Source organism: Henckelia pumila, chromosome 1 (genome assembly GCF_033568475.1).
Source record: "Henckelia pumila isolate YLH828 chromosome 1, ASM3356847v2, whole genome shotgun sequence".
Lineage (NCBI taxonomy): Eukaryota > Viridiplantae > Streptophyta > Magnoliopsida > Lamiales > Gesneriaceae > Henckelia > Henckelia pumila.
Window position 1 is genome coordinate 131,443,893 of NC_133120.1, and position 21,550 is coordinate 131,465,442.

Below are 21,550 nucleotides of genomic sequence, written 5' to 3' on the forward strand. Positions count from 1 at the left end.
ATAAGTACAGAACGCGTACACAAAAATACTAACTACTAATCTACATATGAGTCATGACTATAATTAATGTTATATCACTGACGTCTCAAAATATGAAACATTAGATTTATCACTAAGAGTTACCCATTCAATTAAACTAAAGTTTATAATAATCTCCCAAGAACACGAGTCTAAAAACCGCGTGAACTAGTCTTCACATGAGTCTCTTTCACAACACTAGCTATAATGGTTATATATATATATATATATATATATATATACATGGAAGAAGCCTCAGTGGACAGAATCAAGTGTCCTGCACAATATATAGTCATATACATGAATGAATGCATAGCTATGGACGAATCAAGACTCGAGTTGGAGTTGCCGGGTTTCAGGTTTCACCCCACCGAGGAAGAGTTGCTCAATTTTTACCTCAAAACCAGGGTGATCGGCAAGAAACTGCGCGGCGATATCATCGGAATCTTGAACATCTACAATCACCATCCCCGGGAGTTGCCAGGTTTTGTATATACATAAATTGTAAAACAACCTGTTAGCTAGTTTCTATCTAAGTTACGGGTCAGTCTGTGCCCCTACATTGAATGGCCCAATTTTTTTTGTATTTAAGATGTTCACGTAAAGGTTTCAAACACAAAAAGATATGGGTCGTTCGATTCTCATTTGGGCACCGTCCGAATGAGGTAGCATATAATCATCCCTAAGCTTACATGTAAAGTTAGCTAGTTTCTATCTAAGTTACGGGTCAGTCTATGCTGCTACATTTCAAGGGCCCAATTTTTTTTGCATTTGAAATGTTCACTTAAAAGTCTCAAACACAAAAGATATGGGTCGTTGGATTCTCATGAGTTAGCATAGAATCATCCCTAAGCTTACATGTAAACACATAAGAAGAATAAGCAAGAAGTGATATTGATCATTTGATGGAATGAAACATGGACAGGGCTGGCGAAAATCGGCGAGAGAGAATGGTACTTCTTCGTGCCAAGGGACAGGAAACACGGCAGTGGAGGCAGGCCTAATCGAACCACGGAGCGTGGCTTCTGGAAGGCAACCGGCTCGGACCGCAAAATACTGAGCCTGTCGGATCCCAAGAAGATGCTGGGATTCAGGAAAACTCTGGTGTTCTATGAAGGCAGAGCTCCCCGAGGAAGAAAGACGGATTGGATCATGAACGAATATCGTTTACCTGATACATTCTCCCATCAGTCCCACACTTCCACACAAGGTAATATCATCTGCTTCATACATATATAGGTGCTTTGCTTTTTTTTATCTTATATGAAATTTGGTTAATATTCTGAGTTGGTTTTCTTGGTTTAATGCAGGACATAGTGTTGTGTAAAGTATACAGAAAGGCGACGCCTCTGAAGGCGCTGGAGCAGATGGCAGCAATGGAAGAACCAGCCATGGACTCCATATCGTCCTGCGATCAAATCGATGCTGACATGGGATTCAAGAAAGAGTATGAACAAGACACAACATTTCTAGTAGAGACGGGGACGGCGACGGCGACGGCGACGAGTATGGATTATACAGCAGGATCAGGGAGAGGTTGCAGCAAGTTGAATTTACCTAATGGGCATGAGAATTTTGTGGATCTGCAGCTGCCTAAACTGGACATGGACTGGACTCAAGACTCCTTCTGGGCACAATTGAGAAGTCCTTGGCTTGATAACTGCAACAATTTCTTGCCACTCTGCTAATCTTAAACTACTATTAACTATATATGTCTATAATTATCAATTCATATAAACTATTATGTATGCATGTGCGTATCTTAGGCTTCGCGTTTGGACAGTAAGGATTCGAGTTCGGATGCCGACACGATCTTGTGTTTCATGATCAGGGAAGACTGAGTAAAGGGCCTGAGGGATCAATATGTATAAAGAACAATGTGGCTGCTAACATGCATAATATTAGTGGAGTACTTTGTAATAAAACCACTGGTAGTTTTCATTCATGTGCAACTTAGTTGACGTTTAATATCAAAATGATTGTTTTACATTATATTCAACACATCATAACAAAACACCTCACTCCATTGTAATAATAATATAAATAATTGTTGGCATAAACCATGTTTTTGTCTTATTTAGCATTTTAATTAATGACAGTTTTTAAAAATTTGCATAATTAATTTTTAAATATTGAAATAATTGTTTTACTAATTTCCAACTTATGAAACTTACAATTATCCAACAAACTTAAGCTTTACTAAACGCTTAGCAACATTTCACGAGTCCTTCCGACATGTAGAATTCATTCAAAAATAAAATGAATTAACCATTCATAAACAAAAACATACATTATCACAAGATATACAACTAATTCCTTGCATTTGCAAGTGCTCTGCGGTTCAAATATGCGAAGAATTAATGCAACATACGGGGCCAAAAGGTACTTTTACAATTGTGGGAAAAATACAAGCTACCTTCTAACCCACAAAAAATATACAAACTTGATGGCAAGAACGATGATCATCCTCTCCCACCTGCTTTTTGCCTCTTTTCTTCGAGTCCAGCAGCTTCCTTTAACATGTCGGCAGCATCTGGTGCATGTCCAGTTTGGCAAGGGCGACCGACTGCATGTAGAATGCTGTAGCCCAGTCTGGATGCACAATCTGTGCTTGCATTGCATCTCGAAGGGCCACATCAGCTTGATCACACATCAGATAACATAAACTACGCCGTGCATACACTGTTGGTGAAACCATAGTTCCTACGTCGATAAACTGCATGTTCAATATGAAAATAAACCATTATAAGGTTAGGTGATGTAAAGAAACAACACTTTGCTTTTTACCGTCGAACAAACTTCTCAGACAACTACAAGCATCCATTGCTTGGTTTCTGAGATGCTGGAATCTCTACTAAACATAGATGCAAAAGAGGGCAGCATCTGAATTTTTTCTTTTTAACCTCGTTTCGTTTTTTTATAAGAAACAATCTTTTTAACCTTGTTTTGGGTTCATCTCCAATAGGGAATTTCAGTCCTTTAGAATAGAATCATTACCACTGCATTTTCACTGGTCAAATTTTGTTTTGCCTCTCTAGTTAAGGCAGTAAGAGGGACTCGAGCAACAAATGAGAAGGAGCACCACTTGGTTTTCATTTCTTTACATTTACGTTCACATTTTCTCTCCATAATCCAGGATGTTAAATGTGTTAAGTTATAAATGCAAGCAATTACTCATTCACGTCCCATAACAACAGCAGGAAATAATGAAAGCCCAAACCTGTGAATAACAATCGATAGCAGTCTTAAAGTCCTTGTCACGGAATGCATAATCACCGCGCTTTCTAGCATCTAACATATCTCTCATCTGCTGGGTCCATTCTTGAAACGACAACTGGAGGATAATTTGAAAAATGGCATTTAAAACATAGAAACTAAAATTAGAGGGATGCGTATGTGCATCAACAATTATGATACATAATACCTCGTTTGTTCCTTCATCATCCCGATAGTGGGTGGTCACCAGTATTTGGTGTATTGCTGTAAGGTCCATACGAGAACAGGCCTCGCCCATTGGTGAAAGAGGGCGTTGAGGTGTTGCGGGTGCTTCTTCGTGCTTCGAAATCCCAAGCATTACATGAGAGGGAACCTAAAGCCATCAAATTGCATCCAGTCACTTTCAAATTTATGAGACTGTCAGTAGAATAACGAGCATTGCTTCATGCAACATCTGATATAAAGTATTCATAGGGAAAAGAGGAATGCTATTGTGTATGAGAAACATTTTATTGCTCTTAAACATTAGGTAACAGGATGGCTGGTCATCTGTGAGGTTTGGAGGAAGACATTTTTTACAATAAAAGTGGCTACAATGCAATAACTACATGACGAATTCTGGATGTCTTTTATTTTAGAGGTGTCTGATTTGTAATTTAATTTTTTTTAAAAAAAACAAAAAATATTCCCTTGTGTATAATAAAAATTGTCGTACCAAATGGAAAGATAAGGAATAGAGTTGAGATTCATACATCTGATTTTGGTTGTAGTGGAGAAAGAGTAGAAACAAGATCCTTTACATTAGGCCTTTCCCTAGGTTCATATTGCAAACAACGTGAAGCAAGACCGACAACTATTGTAGCTTCTTCTGTAGAAAACCTTCCCTCCAAATGTGAATCCATCAGTAGAATGATGTTTTTACCTCGTATCATATCAAGAGCCTGCACATAATTCGTGTTTATCAAACCATTCCAGAAATATCATAATTCATATATATGGAGGGACCAGCCATTAACATCACCGTTTATAATGTGATTCCCAAATCGCTAAAGTTTTATGTGCAACAAAGTAATTTCACGTACCACGTCGCCCATTTAAAATATAAGCTACTCACATGACTTGGAGGAATGTGCTTTCCACTTAGCAGATCCAAGAGTACAGTGCCAAAGCTGTATATGACACTTTGTGGTGTTACCCTACCTACGATACAAAATAAAGAGTTATGCATGGGAAATGGAAGCTAGCAGTTGCTTGCTCACGGCTAACAGCCTCACACCTTAACAATAAAATTAATGCAACCCCAGTAATAATGAGTCGTGAGAATGGAAATATCACAGGCTTTAATTTCTTTCGCTTTTGGGATATATGATGGCTTAATTTTAAAAAGATAGTTGTCGTCGCATAAGCTGAGAGATAATTTAGGATATATGACAGGAAAACAATCAATATGCTATTAAGTCGGGTAGACTAGCGTGAATCATGAAAATATCTAATTGAAGCTTGAACGCAATATTTATCATTCACATTCGCAAGCCTTACTGCATAAGAACCAGACAAGTATAACTTAAAATGTGAAAAATTTTGTCAACTGCCCGCTCAAAACTTCATAAGTTCATATCCAGTTAGCCCTTGAAATCAGTTGAGATTTCAGGAAGACAGGAACAGTTGCGTCATCTTAAAGAAACCAAGATACTCATCCGCTAACTAGTCCTACCATCACAAGCATGCTTTCCAATTAAGAATTTTAGACTGATCAGATATCCACGAGAACAAGTACCAAATTAAATTATTGTGCTAAAGAAATGGAGGATAAAACACAACAGTATAGTACAGGTTGGAAGATGCTCATGAGTTGTACAAGAAGGATTAATAGATTCAAACAAACAAAAGTTCCCACACTCAAAATAAAGAGTTTCCCTTCAATAGCAAATCAAGCGAAAATTTATGTAACTGAAAATTACCATTTTTTAGATATTCTGGGGGAGTGTAGGCAAGATTTGTGCTGTAACTTTTTCCATCCTGGCTGTTTTTCATCAAACCAAAACATGAAAGCCTAGGATCACCATCCTGCAAAGTCCACTCATATTTCCATCCTTCAAGATCTAAAGAAAATAATAATAGCACAAGAATACTCTAGTACAAACAAGTGGGCGGCTGATTCTATTCGTAATGACGAACCAAAGATAGGAAAATACCCCATCGAAGAGAACCCTGTAGGCATTGAGGTCGTGATACAACGGATGACCTTCATTGCTACAGTAAGCCAATGCTTCAGCTATATAGAGTGCTACTCTCAAGCGCATGGCCCATTCAATGGTCTGACTCTCCCCTATAAAATTTAATGGGATAATAATATCACTCAAAACTGTCTTTATGTATAGATATATATTTTTATGTAACACAACCAGCCCAAAATCTCGATTATCACAATAACAACCTACCGAAAATCATATTTTCTAAATATCATCTTTAGGTCCCAAGAGCACATTAATTTGTAAATCATTTCAGGAAAAGATTGCGAAGAATAGTGTCAACTTATTGATAGGGTATGATAACAAATTTGGCGTTGCTTAAAAAGCAAAATCTCAGAAATGCAAGAAACAAGGATAACATACAATGAAATAAATGCTTAGCAAGCGTATCATTGGTCATGAATTCTGCAACCAGCAACCTATCATCACCATCACAACAATACCCTATTAAATTCGCCAGCCTTTGGTTCCTCAACTTGCCGACTCTCCATGCCTCCTCCTACAACACAAAACAATCCATGGCATAACTCAGCTATTTCAACATAGAATTCCACCAGATTAGATACACACTAACACACACACATAGCGTCTATCATAAAATTACAATACCGCAAACTGTTTCGGGTCCGACCAAGCCATCTTAGGAAACTTCTTGACGGCGATCCACCGGCCGTTCTGGAGGCGGCCTTTGTAAACAATATTCGGGGCTTTTTCACCGCTTTCTGAGACGATAAAATCCGGGCTGAAGTTATTTGTAGCAGACTTGAGGTCCGCGAAGGAGAACTCGGAAAAGGATGGAACCCCGGTGGCAGCTACCCCCGAGTCGGGTCCCGCGGGCTGGTGTCGGCCGGCAGAAGTCGGAGATGGGCCGTGCGCCTTGACCTTATCGTTCCCCGCCTGCGCTTCATCTGGAGGAAACTTTGAAGCTAAGCAGCCCATTGCACAAACACTCTGCAATACTGTTCAAATACCCTCTTCCACTTCTCTGCTCAATGTACAATCACCCTCTCCCTTTCAGGTCCCAAGCCTACGATTATGATAAAAGAAAAGAGCCCAACAATACATACAGTTTTGAGAATAATTTGGAACAGTTACATATATTTATATTTTAATTTATATATAAATAAAAAAGGGATCTTTATCATTTCTTTCCCCGTTTGTTCTTGAAATCTTATAGTAATATAATAATTAGTAACAAAATTATCAAAAGCTTAATCTCTTTTCACACTTTTTCATCAATCTTTAACTTTGTTACATGCAGTTAAAATGATTGTTTTACTACCGTTGTATACATACTGTTGCAGTTGTAACCTTAAATCACTCGAACAAACAGTACGAGGGACCATAATAACCATTAATCTATACAAACATGTCGAAGGTTGTTGGCATTAATTAATTAATTAATAATTAATTAATTATGGAAGAATTAATGATTTGATTTAGTGGAGTTTCAGGCTGGTTTAGCTGTGGAATATTGAAGATTAGATATTAAATTATGGCTAATGATTCTTGGTGACGTTGTTTAGTCCATTATTTTCTTCTTCTTTTTTTTAGTGAGTTATTATAATTAATTGGATGCTATTTTTATACGATAAATACAATACTTTATGGCCTAATAATTCTCAAGTTTTTGTCATGTATCGGGCGAGGGAGAAGTTCTTGTCTCAAGAGGACACGTGGGAGACAAAGGATGGATGGATCAGATTGATCATTATAGACTATTGTGGAACTAATTCCGATTTGAATTCTCATCTCGACTTTAAGCACAACATGATGATGTATTTTTTACAATACGAGAGATGCATAAATGGTAAATTGATTGTCTTATATATAAAAAAATATGCAAAACACCACATGTTGTGCTTACTTCATAGTATAATAAAATATCCAAATCTTTTCTTTCTTGATAATCGATTTGATTATTTACGTTAACTCAATGAATATATGAAAATATGAAATCATTATCATCTCAAGCAAGTGATTATTATTGAGGATTATTATTGCACTCATAACAATGAAAAATTCGTATATGTCATAAAAATTCTACATCTAATGACCGCGATATATTTGAAGTGGAGAAATCTAATATGAACATATGAACTCCAAAACTTAAATTTACCAGGTCATTAGTTATAGAAGAGTACTATCTATAAATAATGGATAGTTCGATGTCATCCATTGTTTTAAAATGCATCCATCCACAATTTGTTTAATGGTTCTCACGTACAAAAACAAATACCCACACTCTGCATGTATTCATTAAAATGACTACACGTGCATAGACAGTTTAATTTAAATTGTTTTGGTACAATAATATCCAAATACCTTGTTACTTTTTATAAGAGCCCATAAAATTTATCAGTGTTCCGTTTACTACTATATTAAATACGAAATAAATTGCCCCAAAAAAAAACGAAATAATAACATATCCTAAGCTTTTAATTCTTACATCGTCATCATAGTGTTAATAAATTGATTGGTGGTCCACGACTACCAAAAGAGAGAAATGGCTTGTAGGGGCTTCTCTTTTGTAACGCTAGCCATTATGAATTAGCTGTCCAAATATGTCTTATCCTTGACAGCATTTAACTTCCAACAATAACTTCCAATTAAAGTTACTTAAAACAAATCAAAAATAAATCCACACTTTCAAAATCATTTGGCAAGTTCCTCTAAAGTCGCAATTAGGAATGGGTCGGGCATCAAACCCGCCCCGACGGGCGGATCTAGACCCTCCCAAGTGATTCTGGGGTGGGTCTCGGGTTTGGCGAAACCCGCCCCTGACTCGCCCTGCCATAATATTTATATGTATATATATATTTAAAATATACATTTATATATATAAATATAAAATATATATGTAATATTAATAATGTATAATTATATTTTTATACTAAATAATAATATTTTATCTATAATTTGAGATTATAATATTATTTGATTGAAATGACTTTATTTTATTATGATATGTTTAGTATAAAAATATATAATTATAATATTTTTTGGGCTAATAATTATTAATTAATTACAAGTTGATAAATTTTAACTTATGAAAATATTTTTTTTGTCTTAAATATTATAAATATATATTTGAAATTTAATTTAATGATTTTTTAAACTTTTAAACTTTTTAATTTAATAAATTTAAAAATATTTAATTTTTGACGGGTCCAACGGGTCTAACCCGGATTGGACCCGCTGGGTTCGCGGGGCGGGTCCAAAGGGAAGCGGGGCGGGTCACGGGTTTAACCAAACCCGCTCCAGACCCGCCCCGTTGCCATCCCTAGTCGCAATAAATAAAAGTGGAATTTGACAGCTAAATCGAAAATAGACATTTTCGCTCCGTGTTTATAACATCATATAATACAAATTTCACTATCAAAGTTCTTAGTGATACAAGAAAAGTTGGTAAAAAAAACAAGAATCAATTCTCAAAAAAGTTTTTAAAAAATAATAATAATCCAACACACATAATTTTATATGATGCATGAGAGAATTAAAAACCTTGCCGTATGAAGAAATTGTGATCAAAAGTAAATGTCAGTTTGCTTGGACTGTGCTTTGAGGTCTTTCAGCTTCTTCAATATGTTTGTGAAATAATCCTGCAGATATTTCTCTAGCGTGCTAATATCTTTGGCTTCCACTCCAAGAAGATTATATGTCTCAGTCATTGGGTTGGAGAAAACTGTATCACTACTAAGAACCTACAAGAAAGAAAGAATTCATTTGGAGTTTTGCGTCAATTACAAAATTCCAACTACAGATCGTTAGCCCACTGTTTATGAAGCAAATCAATCAAAGATTATTAAAGAAAATCGATAATTCCAATTCGATCAAGTACATAGATGCATGCTGCAGTCTCAGTTCAACTGATAAATAAACTCCATGGAAAATTTGTAGTTGCTATGCCGAACCTGGAAAAAGTAATGTATTAATACCTCAGAAAATGCCAATCTATCAGCGACATCGTTTGTCCACTCAAACAAACGAGTCAACTGGCGAGTGAATCTTAAAATTGAGACGGGAACTGTGGTAACGTTTGCATCTTGACCGGCGAGTCTCTCGCACAAGGTTATCACCTGTAAAAATTACACATGATTTCAAATCATAAAATTGATTTTACAGTTGGTAAACCGGGGCATGCCTGGGACGAGAAAGAATGAATAATACATTCTCAAGACACAAGAACAGGAGTGTTGAAAATAGCCACCACCACATCTCCACAAACAACTATTTCTCAAATTGAGGGCATGTCATTGTTCTTTACCTCTTGAGTTGTCCAAGCACGAGGCCCAGCAAAAGTAAGGAGTTTTCCGTTGACATTCTCATTTCGTATAGCTATAAATGTTAAACGAGCAATATCCTGGAAATATAGGGTAACTGTTTGAGGACTTTAATTATACGCAAAATTACCAGATTAAGCTATAAAAGTTTACTTGGGTGTCCATATACGCTATTCTTGTGGGAGCGTCGGTACCCCAAACAGATTTCTCTTCCAATATGGGCACAGCGTACTGCCCAATCAGACCCTGGAAAGATAGTGAAACACCACACAGATATGACTAAACTGGTTCAGATGTCAAAGATTTGAAACAAAGCAGAACAAAACGATGAAGAAAGATGGTACAGAGAGAAGAATCACAAACTATAACATGTCAAAGAGAAAAGTTGTAACAAACTCTAGGGTAAACAAAAAGATTGCACGTAATTTTTCATTGTTTCGCAGTTGACGTGGAAGGCAAGAGTACCAAAGAAATTGGAAAAGAAATTAAAAAACACTGAAACATTAAACAAAAAGAAGGCATTCACCTGCATGAAACCACATAGCCGGATGGTGATGTGATTCAGGCCTGAATCGCGGATAAATTTCTCAGTGCAGTGTTTGATCTCCATAAGTGGAACTTCAGGATGCTTATCACAGTTATGGATTGAAAAGAAGACAAATTTTTGGATTCCCATGGCCTTTGCGCATTGAATGAGAGCAACTTTTCCTTTCCAATCTACCTAAAGTGAAGGTGAACTAAGTATGGCAGATTTTATGTAAAATATTAAATGGAAATTATTGTAGGAATTCAATAACCCTCCTAACATCGATCCTACTGTGTAACTGGCAATACAATCAGATTGTTGGCAAGTATCCTCACAGTTTTTATGGGTTCCTCCGGTCGTCCTGTAGCACAGTCAATAACTGTATGGATGCCAACCAATGTCGCTGGTATTGTCTCAGGTTTGCTCAAGTCTGCCTGCACAGAAACACCGTGATTCAGTACATTATCGTACCATGGCAGTAATGATTTTCATAGATGCCTAGATTTCAGATTACACAGTTAAAATGAGTCATTGACAAGCTAAACACACAAGTAATTTCATCAGAAGTTGATCCTCAAGCAACAATAAATGTTACGAAGAATCAAAGCTCTTGACGATGGAAGCAAAGGAACACTGAAAGATTCAGTATCTGTTCCATGTAATGAATGCTAATATCAACATGTATTGCATATATGACAACAATATAGCAAACAGCCTAGCCAATGGAAGTCAATCCTTGAAGGTTTCTATGGTTAGTATCCAAAACTTACTTCAGCTTTCCTAGAGGTCTTCTCATTAGACACGGATGACGAGATTTAGATTCCGTCAGGTCTCATATCTCCTCCCCTGGCTCCTCCTCATCTATCAATTTTAATTTGTCTTTGGATTAATTCTTGTAATTTCTTTTACCGACCTCATGCCTTCCGTTTTGTAAATGAGAACTTTCTCTCCATGAATTGATCATTGATTCAAAACTAGACAACACCGCGCCTATCCCTCACCTCGATATAGAAGGTTTTTATATATATAGCCATAAAAAGGATAAAACTTGAATTCTTCCATTTTGGCAAAAACACCGAATCTACCTTGTGCACGAAATCACAGTTCTAACATCGGGGTTATAGACATCATTCTGGCAGAAGGCAAAAAAAAAAAACAAAGAAGAAGAAAAAGATCAAAACAGACGCTCCAAATTCCAAAAAGCCGCTTAAAAAACACATGAATGCCTAGGCCAAGTTTAGCACGGTCGTGACTTGCACACAACTAACGAGTAAAGTGCAGCATAATGATTACTGTACTAACATCAAGCTCACATATTAAGCAGTGAGTTTACATTGACAACAGTGGCGCCCCAGTCACGGAGGAAATCAGCAGGAGCAGGGCGAGGCCTGACGAGGCACCGAACATCATATCCTTCATCCAACGCCCGCCTCACAATCTGCCTGCCCAACGTTCCCGTGGCTCCTACCACCAGTATGCTGGTAGGCCTGACAGGAGTCCCCGGGGCCAAATTCACAGCGGCGCATTTGATCAAAGCTCCATTGCCCCTGCCTAAATCAAAAGCTAGAGACAATCAATCACAAACGCTATCGACAACAAAGAGCAGTGATACAAAATGGCGCGTCAAACTGAAAGGGATCATCACCTTTAGAAGTAAGAATCGTAGCGGAGGAAGAGGAGTGAGGGGAGGTGGACGCGACGGAGTCCGGAGCCAAATTGCGCCGCCAGGAAAGGGAGGATGGCTGCGGACGGCGGAGCGTGAGGGTGGGAAATTGGGGGTGGAGAGTTGAAGCGGCCATAAATTATAAATCAACCACCTTTTTTGCTTGCTTTCTTTTCTCTACTCTCCAGTGTAGTGGAAGGGGACTACAGATGCACAACATGCCACGTCTGCAACTATGGATTACGCATCAAATCATTTTTTTAATAATAATAATAATATATGCAAGTTTTTTTGTTTTTAGAAAACCGATTTTTTTTTTTTTGGATATTATTTTGGAAAACCGATTTCGAAAGGTACACAATGATTTTTCGAATATATTAGTAGGAGAATAATTTTTTTCCCATTTTTTTGGTTAATATTAAAATTTGGTTTAATTTAGTTAAAATAAAAATATTATAAATGTAAATTTAATTTGACATCATGACGGCGCAAGTCGAGTCCATCTTATACTTCGATTTCTTATGTACTTATATAATAATAATAATAATAATAATAATAATAATAATAATAATCTTTTTATTCTGCTGAGAAGGTGGAATGATATAGAAAAAAAAAAAAAGGTGTGTAGGTTGGTATGACCAAATAAAAAATTTCAGTTTAGTTTATTTTTTATGATTGTGATATTATCCATCTTCTTATATAAATCAAATTTAATTTCAAAAAAAAAAAAAATTGTACAAACACATGGTATCTGTCGAAGCATTAGTACGATATTAAATATTATTCTAATGGAGACAAAATTTGGGTAAATTGGATTTTACCTATGTTAGTATATTCATTGCCCCAAACAACATCGAAAGACGAAGATTTATTAATATATGTGAGGTCTATTATTTTTTTAATGGACCTCATATATATTGATAAATATCCATCATTAAATACACTATTAAAATAGTGTCTATACAACCCGTAGGATGAAATTTTCCCAAAATTTGGTAGGTTGACGAGACGAAGTTCAGAAATTGTAATAGGTGCTTCCTTAATTTGTATAATCATGATATTATCATTATTCTAATATAAACCAAATTAAATATTTGTCATAAATTGTAAGAAGGTGCCTCGTTAATTTGTATAATTATGATATATCATTATTTTGATATAAACCAAATTAAATAATTTTAAAAAACTATACAAACACGTCAGACACAGGTAATAATAATGTAGAAGAAAAAAATAGCTAAAAAAACCAACGCCATTACCAAAATCTATATTTTCACGAGTGTAGAAAGCAAAATTGCTCATTGATTGAAGACGATATTCTAAAATACTAATTTAAGCCATAATGAAACATAAGATCGAATGCAAAACGTGAATAAAATGTAACATATTTGTCAAATTTGAGGGAAAAAAAGTCAACCAAAATCTTAATCAACCGTATTACCTTTAACGCGCAAAAATTGAGTTACGAATAACCAAAATCTTAAATTTGTTATTCTTATATGATATTAACCTTTATTAACTCAAAATAATTAAAATTATATTATAAATTCAAGGTATTATTTTTCGCTTACTTCGAGTAAATCCATTTAAATTAACCTCACCTTTAACACACTTGAAATTGCTAACAAAATCAAAAGGGGCTAAAAAATTTGAGCACGAATGAGATGAGACAACAAAATCCTCATCCACTCCAACATTAATTATTGTTAATTTTAATAACCAAATGAATGAGAATTAAATGAGGGCCCTAACACCAAGCTGCTGCATTTCTCTAAGCTTCCAGATAGAGTAAGGAGCGGCATAGCCATCTCCAAGTTGTTCAGCATCCAACTGCTGCATAGCCCATGCATAATACACCGTCTGAATTGTATCCTGTTTCACAAACATACACGTCGATAAAACAAAAATCAACAAACTTCATGTTCTGGTTTCTATGGAACTCAGCGCCCAACAATTACTAGACTTGAATTCATCAAGGGTATCCCGGAAAATTACCCAACTATCATATTGTAAGTGTAGAGTGCACACTGATTGTTCGTGTGCATTTCAACTAGTATTAGGCAACCATTCCACCAAAGACAAATATTGAGGACTATCTAAAGCAGAAACCTTACAAGTTTCCTGATCTAGGAAGGATTCAAACTTCTTGTTTTTGAATATATGCACCAGATGTTATATGATATTCGATAATTCAATAATGAGTGGCTGGCACATAGGATGTCCATGTTATAATGTGTTCCTTCATGTCCTTCATCGGAATGGAAGTGATCATAATTGGTAGTGTGTATGTGGCGCAATATATGTAAGGCAATAACAGTATATTATATCTGGCAGATCAATATTCCTCAAAGATGATTCTGGAGGCAGTCACAAAAGAACATCGGGGGATATTCCCTTGGAAATATCAATTCATTCAAATAAATATGCACATGAAATTGAATTGATGGCTTATATAATGTAATTTCAACGATGAGAAGATGAGCAGAATACCCACAAGCTAGACAAAACAGGACCAATTATAAATCCTTCTTCTCCATTTAATTTATTTTATTTATGTTTAGAGGTTCAATGCAATAAAGGTCTCAACTTTACCTGACCACCTTCTGTTACTGAACCCAGTCCATCGCGTACACAGTAGACTTGCTGTGTTTGGAACTGTGACAATGTCAAACCAAAAGAGTTGTTAGTATCAACTATTGAGCATTTTCCCATGAAAAACATAGAATATGTATGCATCATTCATCAACAGATGAGTTCTTCATGGAAGATCCGAATGATGATTCAACAAAGACCAGCAAATATCCTTTTATGGTCATTTTGATCTAAACTAAAGTATCAAAATAGGGAGGGGAAATAATTGCTTAAGTGGGTATGTTATATACACTTGTACGACCCTTTTCCACATCATTCCTTCTGAAAATCTTAATAATGTTCACCTCTGTAAATGTCTAAAAATTTTACATTTGCACACTCAAGGACTTTATCATTTGGGTGATTGATGTCACGTTTCAGAATGATAAAAGAAAACTCTTACTTATACACGTGCTATTTCAAAATTTTATATCACCAAAATAGCCAAAAATACTAAGGAGCATTGATTACAAGCAACGTAATAATAAATAAAAGCCTAGAAGCAGCGAACTGTCATCAAGTAATACAAGTTTAAAATTAAATTACATTTTTTTTAAATTATTTGTCTCTGTGTATCATATCATATCGCAAAAGCATACAGAAACTTTAATTCCTACTCCAGCAATATTAGTAATTTTTTTCATTCCTTGATCAATGCATTCTTTTCCTAAAATTTGACAAAACTTACAGAACCTTAAAATTTGTAATTTTTATAAAAAAAATTGATATACCAAAGAAATGAATTATCATTCATGATCAGTTCAAGTTTACATTATTCAATAGGTGATCAATGGATTCCCATGATTTTTTTATATACTAAGAAATGTATTCCCATGATTCTCCTCACAAGAGAGCAGACAAGTGAGTTCTTACTGCCACAATTATAATGGGGGTGTCTCCCATCATTTTAGTCTCTCGAACCTCAACTTCTGATATATGCAAAATCTGCAAGGAAGACACAAAGACAAGAAAATATGGACAGGATTAGCATCCCTAAACTATGAATGAGAAGCACAAAACGTGGTACGACGTATTCTAACCTTGTTCTCAAAAAAGATCCCTTGGCTTTCAAAAGCTCTGCGCTCCGCTACACACCGCTCAATGACGTGAGAAGTACAGTACTTTTTCAAAACATCCGCATCGCCCTATAGGTAGCAAAGCACATAAAAACATCCATCAAGTTAACTCAACAATGTGCTTTTAAAAGATACACCTTTTGTATCCAAACTAGCCAACATTATAGATAATCCAATATTTTCATGACAATATCAGAGCCATGAAACATCGAATTAGATATCAAGTTCAACGCTATGCACTCATGGACTTTAAGACATTTTTTTTTTATAAGATCTTTAAGACTCACTTTAAAATAAGCAATAAGAACTGGTTTGACCACTTCTTGAACCTCAGCGACAAATTCTGGTAAAGAAAAAGTCCTGCAACAAGGTCAAGTGAGAAATATACTATTTCTGAATAGCACAGTTATTTTTCATAGTACTTAAAACAAGGACAAATTATCTTACGGGTCTCTGCGACGAATCTCTTTAAATGACATCGCAGCATCTGATTCTCCCAGAACAGTCTCACTAATACTGGCAAACAAAGAAACAATTTTTGGTCATGCAAATGACTTCGAAAGTGAAAATTAAAAATAGGAGGAAAGGTGGGTAAATACTCTTGGATTTTGTGAACAACTGGATGATCACTAGTCTCCCATCTCTCCCTCATATCTTCTGCAATCTGCATTTTATCAACAAGGATGAGATACTGATGCTGAGACAGAAAAAGCTGGAAAATCACCAAAGATGTAGATTGAGATTTATCTCACTGTAACTCTGTCCAACATAAAACCAAGAAACTTAAGCATAAAATTTCATCTCACATTCTCACTTTAACCGTCACCATATATATATTCGCTGCCTTGCCATCTATGAACAGTTTATGTATTCGTGATACATGGTATGGATCTGGGGATGGTTGTGAATAACAAGAAAGTGGGGAAAAAATATCAATTGGCACATGAAAATCCAACTACTGTGATAGCTATTAAATAACCTTAATAATCAACAATTTGACAACTTAATGCGACCGATTTCACTCAATATAAATGTCCGTTTAACAGTAGCATCTAGGACAAACATTACAAGCTGCAATTCCATTTCACAGTGCTAAACCAATGGACATATCAGCTTCTCTCCAGCAATATATTATTTTAATCACAAAAGCCAATGGATAAAACAACAGGCTTTTCTACGGTCATATGTGCTAATTTCTTCATTTAAAGATATATTACTGTAATTGTCACAAAAAGTAGGATTTATATATAAACTCCTATTTCGATGCTTGAGGGGCAGACACCTGACTAAAGAAACTGCAGATGTTAGAAGGTGGATAAAAGTGTAAGCAGAGGTCACAACAGAGAAAACTAAAATATCATATTTCACGTTTCAAATTACCTCCTGGCTCTTTTCAAGTACAGGTTCACTTATCCCACTAACACGCTTGAACATAGGATGGCCTCGCATCTGAGACATCAGTGAACAATAATATGTCAAAAAGGGAACACAAAACATAAATAATCCAGAATACAAAAAAGCATATATGGTTCTCATGTCATATCACCTTATTCTTGAATGCCTCCCATTTCTTACTCCATGGGGATTGCTTTGAAGGTAACACAACAATATCAGTTCGAGTACTTCTTTCAAATTTTGATGATGATGGAGCAGATGACACATCATATTCGAGGCGCTTTCTCCTATTCGGGTTTCCTTTCAACTCATCTTTCACAATCTCATAGCTCTTCTTCACCAAGTCAATGGGCTTCGCTTCCTTCACTTTGTTGAAAGCTAAAGACACCTTAGGAGAAATGGAATAAAACCCATCTTTCACCTTGCCAAATAGAGTTTTGAAATTATCGTCAGATTCAGGTTGCTGTTGCTGTTGCTGTTGCTGTTGCTGTTGCTGTTGCTGTTGCTGATCATCAGATTCAGGTTGCTGTTGCTGCCCCTGTTGCTTTTCTTCTCCAAAGGCAGACTTGTCTCCAACATTGCCATTTGGGCAGTCACTTGATGGAGTTCCATCCGATCCTGTTGGCTCTTGCTTACCAGCACCAAGACTTTCTTTAACCTGAACAAAGATTTAGACAGTTCGTGATTATCAAGTTTTCTATCACTGAATAATATACACAAAATGGCATGGACATATATTCTATATTGAACAAAAACTTCACACACCTCAATTTTAGCAGCAGTAATCTTTTCTTCCATGTCAGCATAAACCTTTATGAAAACAAAGTAACCCAAAAGTCAGTAAAATATGTAAATTAATAGATAAAGACAGTCCATTATTTCATCTAATCGGTCAGTTGTTCAAGCTTAAATTAAATTCCGTCAAATCAGCCATCACCCCGTCACTCGACTTTGCAAGCTTTTTTGCCTTAGCTTCAGAAATTACAAAACCAATAACAGAAATTTATACCTTTTTTGCCTTAGCTTCAGCCTCTGTCCAAACACCATCAACATTCTTGTAGAGCTTCTCAGTAGTCTGCTTCGTTCTGCATTTCGCCATTTCACCAGCTCAGAGCTCCCATTGGAAATGTCTGCCAGCCTTGACATACAACAGTATGTCTCAGCCTCCACGATACAAGTACTCGCGAAACAACAAAAATTGTAATTATATTACCTAGCTTTTAGATCCTCTTTCACTCCCTTTAGTTCTTGTGCCTTCTCCTTAAATTCTTTAATGGACTGTTGAAATTCCTGGTTCCTACACCCAGCAAACAAGTCTCACACCTCAATTGGAAAGAAAAAAGAAAAGGAAAAATAAAATGAGCATGGTATTGATGTCAATGGCCACATTTAAGCAAAGGAGGCTCGAGCCCAAATGGAAAAATAACTGCAAGAGAGCATCAATATCACAACTAACTTCAGTTCTGATAAGCTCGAAACTATGTGGCCACGTGTACACACAAAAATATATATGCCAACAAAAGCAAAAGCAAAAACAAGAATAAAAACTCATTGCCTACTCCCCTTTGCTCACAGTTTATTCACACAAAAAAAAGGCTTCAAAGAATTAGTAGGGCTGAAATAAAGTACGGCCCTCAAAGAAATGATGACTAGTGTTTACAAAAAATCGAACTTATATTTCGCATTCCAATCTATTCCAGCATAAAACACGAATGGAAAAGAATCCAATATGCAACAAAAAATTTGAAGTATCAAAGAGAATGGCAAGTATTCATTAAAATCAAGAAGAAAGAGAAGATAAGATACCCAGTATTTTTAAAAAACATATTACCTTTCAACTTCACCTTTAATCTTCTTAGAGAACTCATTGAACACGCTGAACTCACGTCTAAGCATATTCCCATTAGACAAAATGAACTGCGGCCTTTCCCATCTACTCAAGGCCTACACAGAAACAACCCACAAGCTATCACCAGATCAAGATGCCATATTTCACGCACACATACATATGGAGAGAGGAGTAGGTGAGACCAAGAATCGCGTACCTGCTTAGGTGCTATTAATTGAGGTCGAAGAAGTATATGCTTGTTGATCAAGAAATCTCTAAGGAGTTTTCTGCTGGCCATCAGACCCACCCGCCGAGGATATTCTTCTTCCCTCGAAAATTATTACGCGGAAAATGCAGAAAGAAACCAACTTCGTAGGGTTTTGTCTCGTGTGCTGTGATTCAACCTCGGCAAAAGACAAGGCAGGCTGTGTGTGGAGGATAGATAGCTCAACTATAAAGAAGCAAATCAATTTTCTTTGCCCTAATGCAAAAGTTTCAGGCTCTTTTCGAATTTTTTCTTTTTCTTTAAAATAATAAAAATTATTTTTCACTTTTTTATTTTCAATTTTTTTTGTGGAGATATTTTTGTTTCCCAAAAAAAAAAATTAACTTAAATTATTTTAAATGTCACGTAAACATTTGCATCTGTCATGTCAACATTTTTCGATGTCACTTAATGTTTCATGAAAAAAATACTAAAAATCAAAGTATAATTTAAATTAGAGGACAAAAATTTAATACTTATGTGATCAAATCACTAAACAAACAAACTTATCGAATTATTTTGGCTTTATTCCCTTATCATTTTATCTCTATATATATATAGGTTGTGTTTACTTGTGGTGATTATCATGTGATAAGACTATTAATAATAATTCATCTCATGTTTACTGAAAAATTTACAAAAATTCCTAAACTCAAGGCCCGTTAATAATTAGATTTGAGCATGATTTTTAATTCTCAATTTTATTAAGAATAAATAATCTATGGCTTGTATAAATGAAAAAAAAAATTAGAAAACTCCCAATATACCCTTATTTCTAATATTTTTTATTATATTTAAAAGGCAAAATTGTGATTTTTTTGTTTAATCACAATTCTAATCACAATCGTAATCAATCACAGTAAATAAATTATTATTTATCTATAACACTCTATATCATATCTAATCAGTTTAATAATCACTTAATAAATTATATCTTCACAATCCTATCAACATAAGTAAACGCATCCTTATGTTGCGTTTACTTTGATTAATGAGATTGTGCAAGGATAATTTAATATGTGATTGTTAATATAATTTGATAGGATATGAAGTGATTATGAAAATAATAATAATATGTTTAGTTTGATAAATTAAATTTTGGATTGATTTTTTTTTTCTCTTTTCATCGTATACAGATTTATAATTTTTTTTAAAATTTAAAATTAAGAATCATTTGTAAATCTCATTATTAACGGGCTTAAAATTTTATAATGATTTTCAATTTTGCAAACTTGACCTCGTCCCAAACTATTTCTATAAATTTTTAAAATAATTTTATTTGAAACATAAAGTAGACCTGGCCAAGGGCCGGGTTGGGCTCGGAACCGGCCCGTGGTCAACGGGCCGGTTAACCGGGTCAACGTGCCCGACTCCGGTCCCGGTTTTCCTAAGGGAAAACCGACGACCCGACGGGTCAAACAGCCGGGTTGCACGGGTCCGACACGTGGCGCCCATCAGGGCGCCCAGATCCAACGGCCACTAGCAAGTGGCCGTTGGATCATTCAACGGCCACGACTTGTGGCCGTTGTCGACCCGCTCGACCCGTCGGGTCAACCGGCTTTTTTTTAAAAAAAAAAAAAACCTACTTTTTATCTATAAATACCCCCAACCTCCTTTCATTTTGTTTACACAATTCTCTCTTCATTTTCTCTATTCTCAATTCCTTTTAATTTCTTGAATTATCAAAAATATCAAGTTTCGATTATTGGTTTATTGTCAATTGTTGATTTATTTTCATATTTATACAATTACAAATGTCCGGAGCGGGATCAAGTCGTAGGGATAACAAAGGAAAAGGAAAGGAAAAGAGCATCATACCACCCGAGGTCGAGTATCCTCAATTCAATGTCGATGGATTTGATCTTGAATATTCCGATGATGAAATTCAAGAAATTCGACAAGAGGCGCAACAAAGACAACAAGTTGAACAACCACCACCACCACCACGTCATCATGCAAGTCAAGAAAGTATGAACGATCCGGCGGCCTCTCAAAGACAAACTCGAGCGGTGCCTCGTCCGACATCCGATATCTTTACCAAACACTTCGACAAGGTGACGCTTCCCTCCGGTGATTTGCAAGCCAAATGCAAATATTGTTCAAAATGTTACAAATTTAAACAAGGAGGTGGTTATGGAACTTTGACGCGGCATATCGAGAAAAATCATCCGGTGGAAATTGGTATTGATCGTGGTCAAACTCAAATTCCGGCATTCTCTTCACAATCGGGTAATGAATCTCAACTATTTAAATATAACGAAGCTAGATTTAGAGAAGAAAAGGCTAAATTTTGTGTGGTTGAACAACTTTCTTTTAGTTTTAGCGATAAATTATCTTTTGAAAATTGGCTTTCTACAAGTGCAAATCCTTCTATTAGACGTATTTCAAGAAATAGTC

The 21,550-nt window shown here is 35.7% G+C and overlaps 3 protein-coding genes and 1 pseudogene across 6 annotated transcripts; 1 reads left to right on the forward strand and 3 right to left on the reverse strand.

Moving 5' to 3' along the window:
- Positions 1–263: 263 nt before the first annotated feature.
- LOC140874151 (NAC domain-containing protein 6-like) lies at positions 264–2,010 on the forward strand. 2 transcript variants are annotated; one of them, XM_073277500.1, is made up of 3 exons: positions 264–502; positions 944–1,211; positions 1,325–2,010. In XM_073277500.1, exons 1-3 carry the CDS (start codon positions 319–321, stop codon positions 1,704–1,706), a joined length of 834 nt encoding a protein of 277 aa, XP_073133601.1. In that variant the 5' UTR covers positions 264–318; the 3' UTR covers positions 1,707–2,010. The 2 variants fall into 2 exon arrangements, with proteins under 2 accessions (XP_073133601.1, XP_073133554.1); XM_073277453.1 differs by having other exon boundaries at positions 265–502; positions 944–1,228; positions 1,329–1,495.
- A 259-nt stretch (positions 2,011–2,269) lies between these two features.
- LOC140874046 (serine/threonine-protein kinase BSK1-like) lies at positions 2,270–6,561 on the reverse strand (annotated as a pseudogene).
- Positions 6,562–8,910: 2,349 nt separating this feature from the next.
- LOC140884884 (protein HIGH CHLOROPHYLL FLUORESCENCE PHENOTYPE 244, chloroplastic-like) lies at positions 8,911–12,157 on the reverse strand. Its single transcript, XM_073291769.1, has 8 exons — positions 11,941–12,157; positions 11,629–11,846; positions 10,631–10,729; positions 10,296–10,490; positions 9,923–10,015; positions 9,754–9,849; positions 9,425–9,565; positions 8,911–9,190 (listed from the first exon to the last, which is right to left on the reverse strand). Exons 1-8 carry the CDS (start codon positions 12,092–12,094, stop codon positions 9,014–9,016), a joined length of 1,173 nt encoding a protein of 390 aa, XP_073147870.1. The 5' UTR covers positions 12,095–12,157; the 3' UTR covers positions 8,911–9,013.
- Positions 12,158–13,489: 1,332 nt separating this feature from the next.
- LOC140884193 (mitochondrial import inner membrane translocase subunit TIM44-2-like) lies at positions 13,490–19,344 on the reverse strand. Of its 3 annotated transcripts, none has more exons than XM_073290880.1 (14): positions 19,106–19,344; positions 18,892–19,004; positions 18,274–18,357; positions 18,070–18,145; positions 17,826–17,870; positions 17,212–17,718; positions 17,046–17,114; positions 16,265–16,329; positions 16,113–16,181; positions 15,953–16,025; positions 15,630–15,734; positions 15,463–15,534; positions 14,551–14,613; positions 13,490–13,830 (listed from the first exon to the last, which is right to left on the reverse strand). In XM_073290880.1, the coding sequence occupies exons 1-14, from the start codon at positions 19,184–19,186 to the stop codon at positions 13,693–13,695; spliced, it is 1,560 nt and encodes a 519-aa protein (XP_073146981.1). In that variant the 5' UTR covers positions 19,187–19,344; the 3' UTR covers positions 13,490–13,692. The 3 variants fall into 3 exon arrangements, with proteins under 3 accessions (XP_073146981.1, XP_073146975.1, XP_073146987.1); XM_073290874.1 differs by having other exon boundaries at positions 17,826–17,872; positions 18,071–18,198; XM_073290886.1 differs by lacking the exon at positions 19,106–19,344 and having other exon boundaries at positions 18,070–18,198; positions 18,892–18,946.
- Between the last annotated feature and the right edge of the window lie 2,206 nt (positions 19,345–21,550).

Bases quoted from the DNA above. Each gene is read 5' to 3' on its own strand.
- LOC140884884 (XM_073291769.1), bottom strand. From the start codon at position 12,094: ATGGCCGCTTCAACTCTCCACCCCCAATTTCCCACCCTCACGCTCCGC. The intron at 10,491-10,630 runs GTGAGGATACTT...CCTTCACTTTAG, and splicing joins CGGAGGAACCCATAAAAACT to GTAGATTGGAAAGGAAAAGT. The intron at 9,566-9,753 runs GTAAAGAACAAT...TAATTTTTACAG, and splicing joins GTGCTTGGACAACTCAAGAG to GTGATAACCTTGTGCGAGAG.
- LOC140874151 (XM_073277500.1), top strand. From the start codon at position 319: ATGAATGAATGCATAGCTATGGACGAATCAAGACTCGAGTTGGAGTTG. The intron at 503-943 runs GTTTTGTATATA...AAACATGGACAG, and splicing joins CCATCCCCGGGAGTTGCCAG to GGCTGGCGAAAATCGGCGAG. The intron at 1,212-1,324 runs CCACACTTCCAC...TCTTGGTTTAAT, and splicing joins GATACATTCTCCCATCAGTC to GCAGGACATAGTGTTGTGTA.
- LOC140884193 (XM_073290874.1), bottom strand. From the start codon at position 19,186: ATGGCCAGCAGAAAACTCCTTAGAGATTTCTTGATCAACAAGCATATA. The intron at 18,199-18,273 runs GTAATATAATTA...TTGTATGTCAAG, and splicing joins AAAGAGGATCTAAAAGCTAG to GCTGGCAGACATTTCCAATG. The intron at 14,614-15,462 runs GTAAGAACTCAC...ACATTGTCACAG, and splicing joins CCCCCATTATAATTGTGGCA to TTCCAAACACAGCAAGTCTA.